We start from the raw sequence: 12572 nt of genomic DNA, 5'->3' as shown, positions 1-12572 counted from the left end.
GCTTTACTCCCTGGAGGGACCGGGGAGACCTTCAGCTTTGCTTTCAACCCCTAGGTCTGTCTGCTCAAGGCCTGCTATTTCATCTCCAGCCACGGTTTACCAAACATGCAGGAATGGGCTTGAGGGGTAGTTCATTTGAGGGGTACTACACTTGAAGGGTAGTGCTGATAGGTTCCTGCGGTGGGATCTGGGGCCATGATTGAAGCTAATGGTTTTTCCCACAAGAGAAGAGCCTACAGCTTCATGCATGGTTATGCTGTGGTTTGTTACTGGACAACTCTACTCAAGTTTACTGTGGGTGTTAAAATGGCCTTGCTGATGGTTGGTCTTAGTATGCACTAATGTATCAGGTCATCTTAACACCTTCTCACTGTGGGAAATGAGAGCCAGGGTAAAGATGCTAACCTCAAGATGTGTATAACTCAACAGACTAAACAAAGCCTGCAATGTGGCTTTCTGTTACGCTAGGAAGTGTGCCCTGAAATAAGCACAGGTACCTGCCTCCGGGCAAGAGGGAGGGGCCAGGTGAGGAAGGGGTGGGGCCCAGGGAAGGGGGGGCCCCCCGCGGGGGAAAGGGCGGCTGGGCAAAGACAGGGCACCGCCTTAGCTCCCTAAGCTGAGTACCCAAGGTATGGGGTGGACCCAACTTGCAGTCTGGAGCCCTGACCCATCTGAGAGCCCTCTGTGAGGGAGGGTCAACCTCCAGGAGGTAAAGCGATCCTGATTCCTGCTCAATAAAAGGAAGGCGTTACAAATGATCAGTTCAGTTCAGGCGCAGTCGCGGCCGACTCTTTGCGACCCCATGAATCGCAGCACGCCAGGCCTCCCTGTCCATCACCAACTCCTGGAGTTCACCCAGACTCACGTCCATCGAGTCAGTGATGCCATCCAGCCATCTCATCCTCTGTCATCCCGTTCTCCTCCTGCCCCCAATCCCCCCCAGCATCAGAGTCTTTTCCAATGAGTCAACTCTGCATGAGGTGGCCAAAGTACTGGAGTTTCAGCTTTAGCATCATTCCTTCCAAAGAAATCCCAGGGCTGATCTCCTTCAGAATGGACTGGTTGGATCTCCTTGCAGTCCAAAACCACCGTAATCTGCATTTAAAGGGTCCACTGTCACTGGGCTCTCAGGAGCAGTGAAGTGCAGTCTTTGGGAATGCTGCAGAGAGACTTGGTATTTGGAAAATTCCTCAGCAAGGATACTTCAAGGACTTCCTCTGGCAAGACATTTCAAACAAGTTTTTCAATATTTAAAACACCTAACCCTCAAACAGCTTCCAGCCCTCCAGGCACATCTTCCAGGAGGCATGCTCTTCCTGTGGCACCACGCATGGTCCACAGCATGCAGGCTAGCACTGGGGTTCACACTGACATGCACTATGGTGGGAGCGACCACCAGGACGGAGCAGAAACCCTGCCCTCATCTCCTCCTGACACCCAGGAAGCTGGCGGAACAGGATGATTAACTGTGTGAGGAGTAAACCACAAACTGTATACATTCTCACTACCTAGACATCGGAAGTCACCGATTTCTAGAAAAATGTGGTAACAATGTTAGGTATTTATAGACACAGCATTTGGGAAATCAGTGATTAGAACAGAACACAGTACAAGAGAAAACAGTATGCTTTGGTCCGAGTCTAAAAGACAAACAGACTGGACAAGGGTGCATTCTCTTCAATTTCAAATTTGTGCACTTTAATATGAATACAAGATGGCTGTTCAAGAATCACTCTGTCCTTTAACTGGATCATTCTGTCTAAACATCTGGTAGACATCATATGGTCAGAGAAACATAGACTTCTCCTGAGTCACCTGACAGGCTTAGACCAAAAATAGGGCTTCAAGTTTTGATAAGTAAATTTCAGTCCAGAGGACAGAGCAAATGTAGAAATTTATTTTAAAAGTTTTGGGAATTCCCTGGCAGTCCAGTGGTTAGGACAGAGCCTGGGTTCACTCCCTGGTCAAGGAACTAAGATCCCTGGTCAAGGAACTGTAAACCTTACAGTGTAGCCAAAAAAAAGTTATGTTTTGCTTTTTATCCCATATTCTCCAGAATGTCTGCAGTTCACTTGCTGCCGGTTTTACTCTGCTGCTGGTGTAGTTACAGATTCACAGGACTGATTTCCTTTTGAATTCAGTTATCACACAAGTTCCATATTTTCCCTCCAAAACTTAAACACCTCTCTCAACAACTCAAGGCTACAAACCTCTGACCTGGCTCAATGTACCTCATTAACACATTCCCCAAACAGAGCATTTGTGGGAAAATGAACTGAGTTCTGATGTTAGGAGGCATGTGCCTAAATCAAGAATCACCAAATCCCAGAGGCAAGGGACCTACACTGCTTCCAGCCCTCGAAAATAATCAAACACACCAAAGTCACCATTTCTTGCCAAACTCAAGAAAAATCCAAACTCTTGCACTTGGGAACAAAAGAGACAATAGCTGCAGCTGAAAATACATAACCAAACATCACAGGAAAAACTTCAACTTAATACTGTTCAAAACATCCCCAGTGGTGTTTCACTCGTACGGCAAAGACACAGGATAAAAATTCCAGACTGTTTTCAAGATAATAAAATAGCATATGATGGTGACTCACTAACTGACTAAAAGGAAGAAAAAAATAAATAAATCCACAAACAGTCACAAGAACCTTGCAAAGCTGCAAAGATCTGGCAACACTGAACCTCCTCCACCTCACTTGGCTCTCACCTCCAGTACACACACACACACACACACACACGCACAGACACACATGCACAAATACACACAGGCACACACTCTATGTTTTGAAGCCAAGCTGCAATTGGCTAATGGCTTACTCTACTGCTTAAGACAATATTTTATTCTTGACTCGCTCAATAAACCTGCTGAGAAAAATAAACAATGGGTTTCAATCTTATAAATAATCTAGAAAACAGAACTGCTGTGCAAATAGTAGAGGTGATTTACTGCCCGTGATAAACAGAACAGGAAGTCCAACGTGCACAGTGAACCCTGAGCCACAGGCTTACTATCCTGGGACAGAGTTAATAAGGATTCCTGTCCCTTACATGGTGGAAGGCCTGGGATGTCCAGGGTTCACCCGGTCTTTAAAAGAGCATCTAAGCAGATCATGAAAACCAACACAAAGAGCAAAAGATGAGGAGGACTTTTCCTTTAATACATTGAGGGCTTTTAAGCTTTTAAGACATAGGTACACACACAATGCATTTCTATCCCAACATTCACATATGTGTGAAATACCCACACACACTTCATCTTGAATAAATATTAAATCAGGGCCTGTTACAGGGCACTAAAGGTGAATAAAGAGGTATTAAAATGAGATCCCTGCCCAGAAGGCCTTACATTCTATATAAATATACAGATGCATGTATATGTGCAGAAGAGAAATGCATCAGAGAAAAAAGGAGCAGAGTCTACAGGCCAAAATTAAAACAGAAGAAATGAGCATTTTTAAAGGACAGAAAGACATAATTTCGCTGAGAGAGGTTGGGCTCTTCGGGTAACGGCCGCCAGCCCACAGAGAAAGAGGCCCATGTGGGTTTTGCAGACGTGAACCCCAGGCAGAACCCCACAACCAAGCTCAGGATCCTGGCGGTGACAGCAGCCCCAGAACCTTCCAGGAAAGAACACAAAGCCTCCAACCTCTTCACTAGGCTGTGAACTGCAGTAGGGCAAGCATCCGTTCATGCATCCCAGATATCCCACAGCACACAGGTCTTGGGTACCAAGGTTCCCCAAAAACCTTCTCTCCAAACACTCTTAATCTTGCCAACTTGTGAGGGTAGTTCAGTCTCCTCACAGGCCAAATCCTGGGAATTACAGTGCCACCATATAGAGGATTCAGAAGGATTTGAACAGAAGAATCGTATTTCCAAAGTGGAAAAATAACAAAGGTCATTAAAATGGAAACTTAAAAATTAAACATCTCCAAAAGAAAACAGAGCTTAATGGAATCTTAGTGTCCCAAGCAAGTCTCTCGTGCTTGCCTTTACTATTTCCATAATACAATTGGCTTTCAAATTACACACAACAGAAAACGTTTTTCAAGGGCGAGGTATCCTGCCCACCACTGGTGAGCAGCTGTGAATGAGACCAAGGTGAAGGCTTTGCATCACATTTCAAAACAACACAATTAATTTTTACTCTATTTTCCTGAGTATTACTCATTGGCATAATTTCAGGTAAGATTAAAATGAATCAAAAAACCCAATTATTTAAGAATTATGATTGCTGATAATTTTAAAACTTATTTTTAATGTCACTTTTTAACAGACAAGATTTATTTTTTAAAAAGCATCAGCAAACTGGATTCTCAAAGTTAGGATGGGGTCACGTTTTATTAAGGCTTAAAAAAAAATCCACTTAAAATATAAAACACGAGCTCCAAGGAGATAAACACACTGACTATAATCACAACTTTAAAGTCTTCTTAAAGACCATTTCACACCTTCCATTTGCTTTACTAGATAATAAATAAATGAGTCTATTTAGGCCTTAAAAGTCACAAATGTTTTCATCTTTAAAGGTCACCAGGTAACCAAAATCCACCGAATCATAAGAAATATATGTCAGCAAATGCCAACAGCAAATGAACAACTGATGCTTACAAGCAACACTGTGTTCAATGACATCAGAAGTCCATGGTGTTTTTCATTTGAGTGCAGTTTCTACAAGCGATAGACCCCATGAAATTGAAGCACTCTCATGCCATCCCCACCAGTCCTAATAGTCCCAAAGACCAGGCTACGATGTTTACACTGGGAACAGCAGATATCCAAGGCCCTTGGTTTAAAGTCATATAATTCTCTGGGAGTTTTGATATAATCTGTTTAACATGATGCCACAGAAAACCGATTCCAAAAAAACTAAAAATAATTACTCTAAAAATAAGTAAATAAAAATTTAAAACTCGTCTAATTTTCATAGACCTCCCTTCCCCTACAACATCAACAGCAAAAGTTTCTTACAAGCAAATTTCACTCACACAAGGGCATCAGCCACTCTCCCTCAGATTTCCCTAGTCAAAACTGCCCAGACCAGTATCCATATAGTCTAGACTCTCAACGAATAGGCTCTGCTCCATTTTAATGGGAACAACTATAGGATCGAAGTACTTGCTGCCACGTTGCAGTGCCTGTTTGTATGGGAGATCACTTCTGCCTTGAACGGAAAATCCCAACTATGTGTGTCTACCCCAGGACAACTTATTAAGGGAAAGAAAGGTATGGCACATGTCAGTCCTCACACCCACTTCCTGCCAACCTTTCAAAACATTTATGTTTCTCCTTCATATATTGGGGTTCCAGCGAAAGAAACACCTAAAAACACTGTAGTATTAAACATGCAAACATCATATTAATAGGCAATGGTCATCCTTTCAAACAAAAAGGTTTCTATTTGAAACAAGTAGGGGTTACTCTGCCTAACTCACTATGGCTGCATGTCAAAAGATAAAGGAGACAACAGTGTTTATATGAAACATGGCATCAAGACTTCCCTGAAGGTCCACTGGTTAGGAATCAGTGCTCTCACTGCTGTGGGCTGGGTTGGATCCCTGCTCAGGGAACTAAAATCCCACAGGCAGCAAGATGCAGCCCCCCAACCAAATAAAGAAATAGAGGAAATATGGCATGAGTTACAATTGTGTTTCTAGAGGAAAAAATTGGAAGATGGGAAGAGGGAAGCTATATCAGGAAATAATATTACTGATAATGAAAATAAGCCCAGATACTTTTCATTTTTAAAATTAGTTTGTTTGGTTGCACCAGGTCTTAGGTGAGGCAGGCTGGATCTTTAGTTGTGGCATGTGAACTCTTAGTTGTGCAAGTGAGAGATCTAGGTCCCTGACCACGGTTCAAACTCCGGCCCCCAGCACTGGGAGTCTTAGCCACTGGACCACCCAGGAAGTTCCCAAATACCTTGAAATACTTTACAATCCTTTGAAAAGGGAAATCAAGCTCTACTTAACAGTGAAATAATCTAGTTTTAACAGAATGAAAAGAACATTATTTTAAGAATGAATCTAACAGATAGGATTGAGATTCTGCAGGGCCTCATCACTGCAAACAGCAGGGCTTCCTGAACTTTACTTCGCATTCGAATCACCTGGGGCGCTCATTACAATGCAGATTCTGCTTCAATAGAAAGGGACAGGAGGCTGTGAGGCTGCAATTTTAACAAGCTCCAGGTGATGAGGACAACACTGGTCTGAGGACCACACTGAGAGCAGCAAGCATACACAGCATTTGCAGTCAGAGATCTCTGGCTTACAACCAAGTATGTTATGCGGCTATAACACATTTGTGTCCTCAACAGTATCAACCGATTCAGGAAGTCCACACTTTGTTATATAACATTAGATTAAGCATTAATGAGGCTAGAAAATTGTTTATCTAAGGTTATAACCTGAAGTTAAATAAAACTTCATGCTGAACGCTCGTATTTAAATACTACAGTCAGTTTTAACCTCTTAGTATTAACAGAATCCCAATTACTCCATCTTATAGCCCTTTCTCAAAAGTCGTTCTTCTTTGCTGAGGGAATGTGCTCTATGCAAAAGATACTTTGCCTGAAGAATGGAACAACTTAACGTTCAGAAGTTAAGCACACACACAGTAGAATTCATTCTCAGAAATGCGGCTGAGAAAGATGGTTGATTTTTCATATTATTTCTCAAATTAAAATTTTAAATCTCCAATACTTTTCATCCTCTCACCCAAGGTTAAAAAAATTCAAAGCATCAAAACCAGCTGGCCCTTTAGTCCCCTTCAAAAAAAAAAAATCAGCAAAAACAAACAAACAAAAAAAAACAAACCCAGTAAGTTTTCAATAGAGAAAGTCCAGATAAAAGTCTTCCATGTTTACAAACCATTTTTGGCTCCCCACTTTCTGTCCTACTACTACACTGAATTAGCAAGAACCTTCCTCTCTGGTCTCCACCTTCTTGGTACTGCTGCTAGAGAATGCTCAGCTCCCATGCTCTCACCTCTTTTCTCAGAATCCTTCGGTGGGTCCCCAGATTTCACTCTTTGGGAAAAGTGCAAGTTTCCCCTCGCTTCACCTCCAAGCCATAATTCTGGCTCACGTGCCATGGCATCAGCTCATGCAGCATTCTCCTCAACAGCACTCATGGACTTGCTGCGCACGTTTTGCAATTTCCTGTCTCCATGCCTTTGCTCATGATATTTCCTACAGCTGCAAAGTCGCTTTTCCTCCATCCTCCCAACCTCGGCCTGTATCCTTCCTTCAAAGCTCAGTTCAAATACCACATCCTCCAATTAGCCTCCCAGAAACCCCCAGCCCCCATGGTCCCTGCGGGGCCTGGCCCTCCACCAGGGCCCTGAGCACAAACTGCCAACCATGCACATGGCTCACCTTTCCTGCTGCAGTGCAGGCTCTTTGCTTCTCTTCACAGACATCTCACCACCACCATGCTCAGTGGTATACAAAACTTTCTAAAATTGAACTACACAGAATGTTTAGCTAGCTTTGAAAATGGAAAGTGGATGAAAATGAATTTCTGGTATAGTAAATTTTAATGTACCAGTGACTGGGTTGACAAACAACACGAACTTCATCTCTGTTGGGTGAGGTACTCAAAAATAAAACTCAAGAGATGAGAAAGACAGTCAAGAGCATGTACTTGTTCCCTTCTCTGTCCAGAGGCCAATAATCCTCTGGGGTCACCTCTTCTCTCTACCAAGTCAGGGTGGATCAAACTGTCTTCTCAGTAAAGTCGGCTGCAGCAGAGACAGGTCACTAAGTTAGCGCTCCCTCCCTGTCTAGATGCAATGCTGGCTGAACCTGTCCACTCCAACAGCAGGTAGAGCTTTACACAAAGGCCAGCCAGGACTCCAGGGACAAGCACCCATATGTCAGACACATAAAGTCCTGGGTTCAAACAAAGGGATGTGCTCAGCATGAAAGAAGATACATGTATATGTCACTGTCACCTGGGTAATCATCTCATGATTTTGAAGAAAACTACAATGTGTAAAAAATCAAACAAAAAATTATTTTGGGACCACCTAATATTTTGTATTATATACAACATGGATTCCTCTCCTAGTAATTAAGATTCAACTCTATTAGGTCTCAACAAGAGACCTTGGTCTTCAGTCATTACATTAGCATCAAAGGTCATGTGATTCATCAATCCAACGATGACACGGCAGTGCTTAAAGAAGAAAAGAGGCCTCGTTACCCATCCATTTCTCAGAAGCTCAGCAGTGGGGCACTTGCTGTGATTTACACAAATGTACTCATACCCTAGACTCTGATGTTGTTTAGACCAAACAGTATGTTGAGAGAGAAGAGGCATACAGCCAAGGGGAAACTGAGATGCTCAGCAAAAATTCCTTACCATATTTTACTACTTATATACATTCCATAAACACATTGAGGGAGGCAAACAGTTCTAGAGAAAGCAAGAACTGGAAGAAAGAAGCTACAGGATATTTGCATGACTGTGATGCTAAACTACTGCAATTATTCTCCTGCAAACCATGAGGTTAACATGTAACACCCACTCAACTAAGCCTCTATAAACAGTTGGTTTTCCACAATCACAGCCACTATTCCCACTTCAGTGGGCAGCAGTGTTCAGAGAAAAGCCAGATTTAGCTCCTGAGTAATCAACACCAGAAACCAAAAGAGCTGGGGAAGCTGATCATGACCACCAGCAAGCTCTGAATGCGTGATGACACCGAATGGCCTGGTGGGGATGAAACGCTCCTCAACGAAGCTCCAAGACGGAGGACTTACACCCTTTTAACCAGGTTGTGCCATCCACACACTGGTTTTCAATTAAAGCGCTTTTCTATAAGACAGATGAATGAAAAACAGATAACTTCATTTTATATAGGTTCAATATGTTTACAAGAAAGATTCTGATGCTGGGAGGGATTGGGGGCAGGAGGAGAAGGGGACGACAGAGGATGAGATGGCTGGATGGCATCACTGACTCGATGGACGTGAGTCTCAGTGAACTCCAGGAGCTGGTGATGGACAGGGAGGCCTGGTGTGCTGCGATTCATGGGGTCGCAAAGAGTCGGACACGACTGAGCGACTGATCTGATCTGATCTGATGTTTACAAGAAGAAAACAAGTCTGTACTTTTCATAGTATTCAGCTACTTAATTGGGGGTAGACAGGAAGAACAATTGTTTTCAAATGTTTTCATGCACCCTTTATAGACGTTATCTCATGTAAATTCTCCAAACAATTCTAGGGGCAGAAGCATCAGCCCATTTTACAGACACAGACAATCAAGGATAGAGAGGCTGAGTAATCTGCATAAGACCCTGTGCCAGGTTAAGGGGCAGATGACTGGTCTCTGGCACAGCAACAGCCAAAGATGTGCAAACATTTTATAGAGATTAGAATGCCTGTAAAATTCTCATGCAAAGACACATCATTTTAGAAAAAAATAATTCCCAGGCCTGGTCAGGATTTGACCTCACAGGATTTGAACCTTCCAATGAACAACTCAAAGCAGACTGCTCAGTTAAAAGAGATCATCAAGTACTATAGTTACCAGTAAGGCCAAGAATAGAACACAGGTCTGCTGACCCTGCGCCCATGCCCAATCAGGCGTGTTCTTTTGGATGCTGACACCCTTCTGAAGTTTCCAGTCAGTTGAGAATAGCAAAGAAATGAGTTAATAATTCTGGTAAATAGAACAGAATATGGAAAGTATCTAGATTAGCAAGATTCGCTACACACACATACACACACCTTTTTAAAAGGAATGACCATATAAAGATTTCTACCTGAACCAAGAACACATATCTGAAAATTTTCTCTTCTACTGCAGCAAAAATGAAAAAATAACCTTTGCCCTCCCCTCCCTATGTGTTGTGAATGATTAGCTGACTAGTGTGGCCATGTTGATAACTAAGGAAAATACAAGATATGTGCCTCTTGCAGCTGACTAGAATACTTAGATTTATCCTACTACCAACCTCTAATTGCATGCAAAAGCCAGCAGGACACTAGGAATGGTTTGCCAGTGTCAGCCCTAATCCATTATCCAGTCCTGCAAATGACTCTCCCATGATGGTGCCCAGAGACAGAGGCTGGAAACAGGAAGACTGCTGGGTGCCAGAGGAGGTGGGAGGTAAGGAGCCACGTGGCTGGGAAACAGGGGTGGCAGAGAAGTGATGGGGAAGGGTCTCAGGACAGAGGCACCTGGAGAAGACCAGAAAACCTGCTAAGAAGGTAGCTGTTCTCACAACTCTGAGTCAGACATCACCAGTAAGAAGAAGGGCCAACCAAAAGCAGGAGGAAACACAGATCAGAAGACCCTTCCCTAGGTTAAAGGTCATGCAGCTCCCTTTCCTCAAGGGAGATAAAATGCAAATTGTTTGGCATTTCCAAATGTTAGACACTAGCTTTTAGACTCAATGCTTAATCTTGCTATTAAGTTTATTTTTTGAGAGAAATAAAATAATTGTCAAGGGATAATGTATCAAATTTTTCATGATTTGAAACTTTTTTCGCAGAGCACAAGGAGAGAGAAAACTCAGGCTGAAAGGTCATAATCTGGGCCTTCACATCAGCTCAGATCGATCTCCTCAATGATCTCTTATTTTCATTCCAATCTGGCCAAACCAAAATTCCTGTACTTGGGTAAAGTCTTTTTAGTTTTTACTTCAAATAACTGAAATGCTCAGAAAACATAAAAGTATTTCATTCATAGATCCACATTAAATACCTTTTTCCAATCTGTTCTGGAAAAAGTAAAATGTAAGTTGATTATATAGATTCATCTCGTATTTTATTGTCCATAAACAGCTTTTTTCCACTATCCTCAAAATGACCTATCTCAGCATATTCAGATGTATAATAAATATTGAAAGTTTCATCTAATTCTGATTGATGAATGCAAACCACAAACGAATATACATGAGGCTATACCTGAAATCTCAGAACCTTCTTCCCTATTATGAGCTGTTCATAAGGTGTTGTACAGAAACCATGTCCAGAAACATTTTGTTTAAAAAAAAAAAAGTGAAAAGAATGAAAATTGAATAAGAGGAAATCAATAAACAATACTCAACTAGGAAACCAAAATCCAAACTGCCCCACAGCTTTTGGCATGGATGTTGCTCCCAGAACAGTCTCTTCCTTCCACTCCCAAAAGCAGCGGGTGGGGCTGGAGGGTTTGGGGAAAGCAGCAGCTCAAAGCCTAAATATTCACCTCCCATCCCTAGGTCCTGAAGTCACTTCTAGGGCCCATAGACACTGATGAGGCTGGTCCTACTCCACTTCCAGTCTCCCCTACTCCTTGGCCTAGCCAAGGGTTCCCCAACTCTCCTCCAATACCACCTGTAGGAAATTACAGGTACAGCCAGGTAAGACTGAACGAATCTCCTACTGGCATTCTTTTTTTTAATTTTAAAATTTATTTATTTATTTTAATTGGAGTGGTATTCTCTTCACGTAACTTCACTCCCAAGATTTCTCAGCAAACCCACTTCCCCCCAAATTTAGCAAGAGCCGTCATCAGATCTGACTCTCAGCTTTGTGAAGTACCAAAGGAATTTTTTAAAGCCTCATTTCAAGCAATTTATAGGACCCTTGATATCTCTCCAATAAAAAGTACACACTTAAAAAAAGTACAAACTTTTAGGGCTTGAAAATTAGTTAAAACTACTCTTCAAAACACACCAACGTTAACTAAATAAAAGTCCCATGAGAATTTAAAGTATACTGAGCTACAAACCTCTTAGCTCTATTATTTGTTGATGACTTTTGATAATAACCAAATCCAAACTCGTGATAAATGGTATTTTCTATTTCAGCCACTGTATTTAAAATTAGATGTTAACTTCCCAACACCCCAGCTCCCCTCCCCCACCAACCCTCTAATGCCAGAGATCCTTCGGTTCTGAAATCCACTTTCTTGGGGGGTGGGGTGAGGGTAAGCATAATCTGTCACTTTACTATCTAGAATCGTGAGCGAAAACCGAAAGTGAAGTAAATTGAATAGGATCCTAGAGACCGCCTGAGTCCAAGCACAACACAGGGTTAAAGGAAACCATTTCATAAGATCAAGTGCGGAGAAGCAGCAAGAGCGAAGAGGAAAAAAATCAAGTTACATAAAGTCCAATTGTACTCACTGTTTCCTTATTGGGAAGCAGCTCCTTTCTAATTCTGAAGAAGTTCTTGCCGTACTGCCTAAGCCCCTTAACGAAGCGTTTCTGTGATAAAAAAGAAACAACAAATGGGATGTAAAAACCAAAAACAAAACAGGATGTCAGCAAAGCAATCTGCAATCAGCAGAACAACAACCGCAAAGAAGTCTGAGCGGGAATGTTGACTGCGCTGGGGGAATATTTCGGCGGCACAGCTGGGACCCCCTGCCCCGCAGGCCCCCGACAGCCTCCATCCGGTCCCCGGTCCCGCACACCAGACAGGTCTAGGAGGACATCCTGTGTCTGAGGCCAAAGGCGATCTATGCCCTGGGTGCCTCCAGTCTCCGCAGCGGTCCGCGGAGGTATAAACAACGGAGGTATAAATACGCTCCGGGTTTCTTAATCAAGCAGCACAAGTG

The 12572-nt window shown here is 42.6% G+C and overlaps 1 protein-coding gene across 9 annotated transcripts in view; it reads right to left on the bottom strand.

The window, feature by feature from the left end:
* Positions 1-12572, bottom strand: part of RERE (arginine-glutamic acid dipeptide repeats) — a 415138-nt gene that overhangs the window by 44824 nt on the left and 357742 nt on the right. For all 9 annotated transcript variants that reach the window (XM_019976073.2, XM_019976075.2, XM_019976074.2 and 6 more), the window contains one exon: positions 12139-12219. In XM_019976073.2, the coding sequence (XP_019831632.2) occupies positions 12139-12219 (81 nt within the window). The remainder of the gene's footprint in view (positions 1-12138; positions 12220-12572) is intronic.

This window comes from Bos indicus, chromosome 16 (assembly GCF_029378745.1).
Source record: "Bos indicus isolate NIAB-ARS_2022 breed Sahiwal x Tharparkar chromosome 16, NIAB-ARS_B.indTharparkar_mat_pri_1.0, whole genome shotgun sequence".
Lineage (NCBI taxonomy): Eukaryota > Metazoa > Chordata > Mammalia > Artiodactyla > Bovidae > Bos > Bos indicus.
This window is presented reverse-complemented; position numbering and strand designations above follow the sequence as displayed.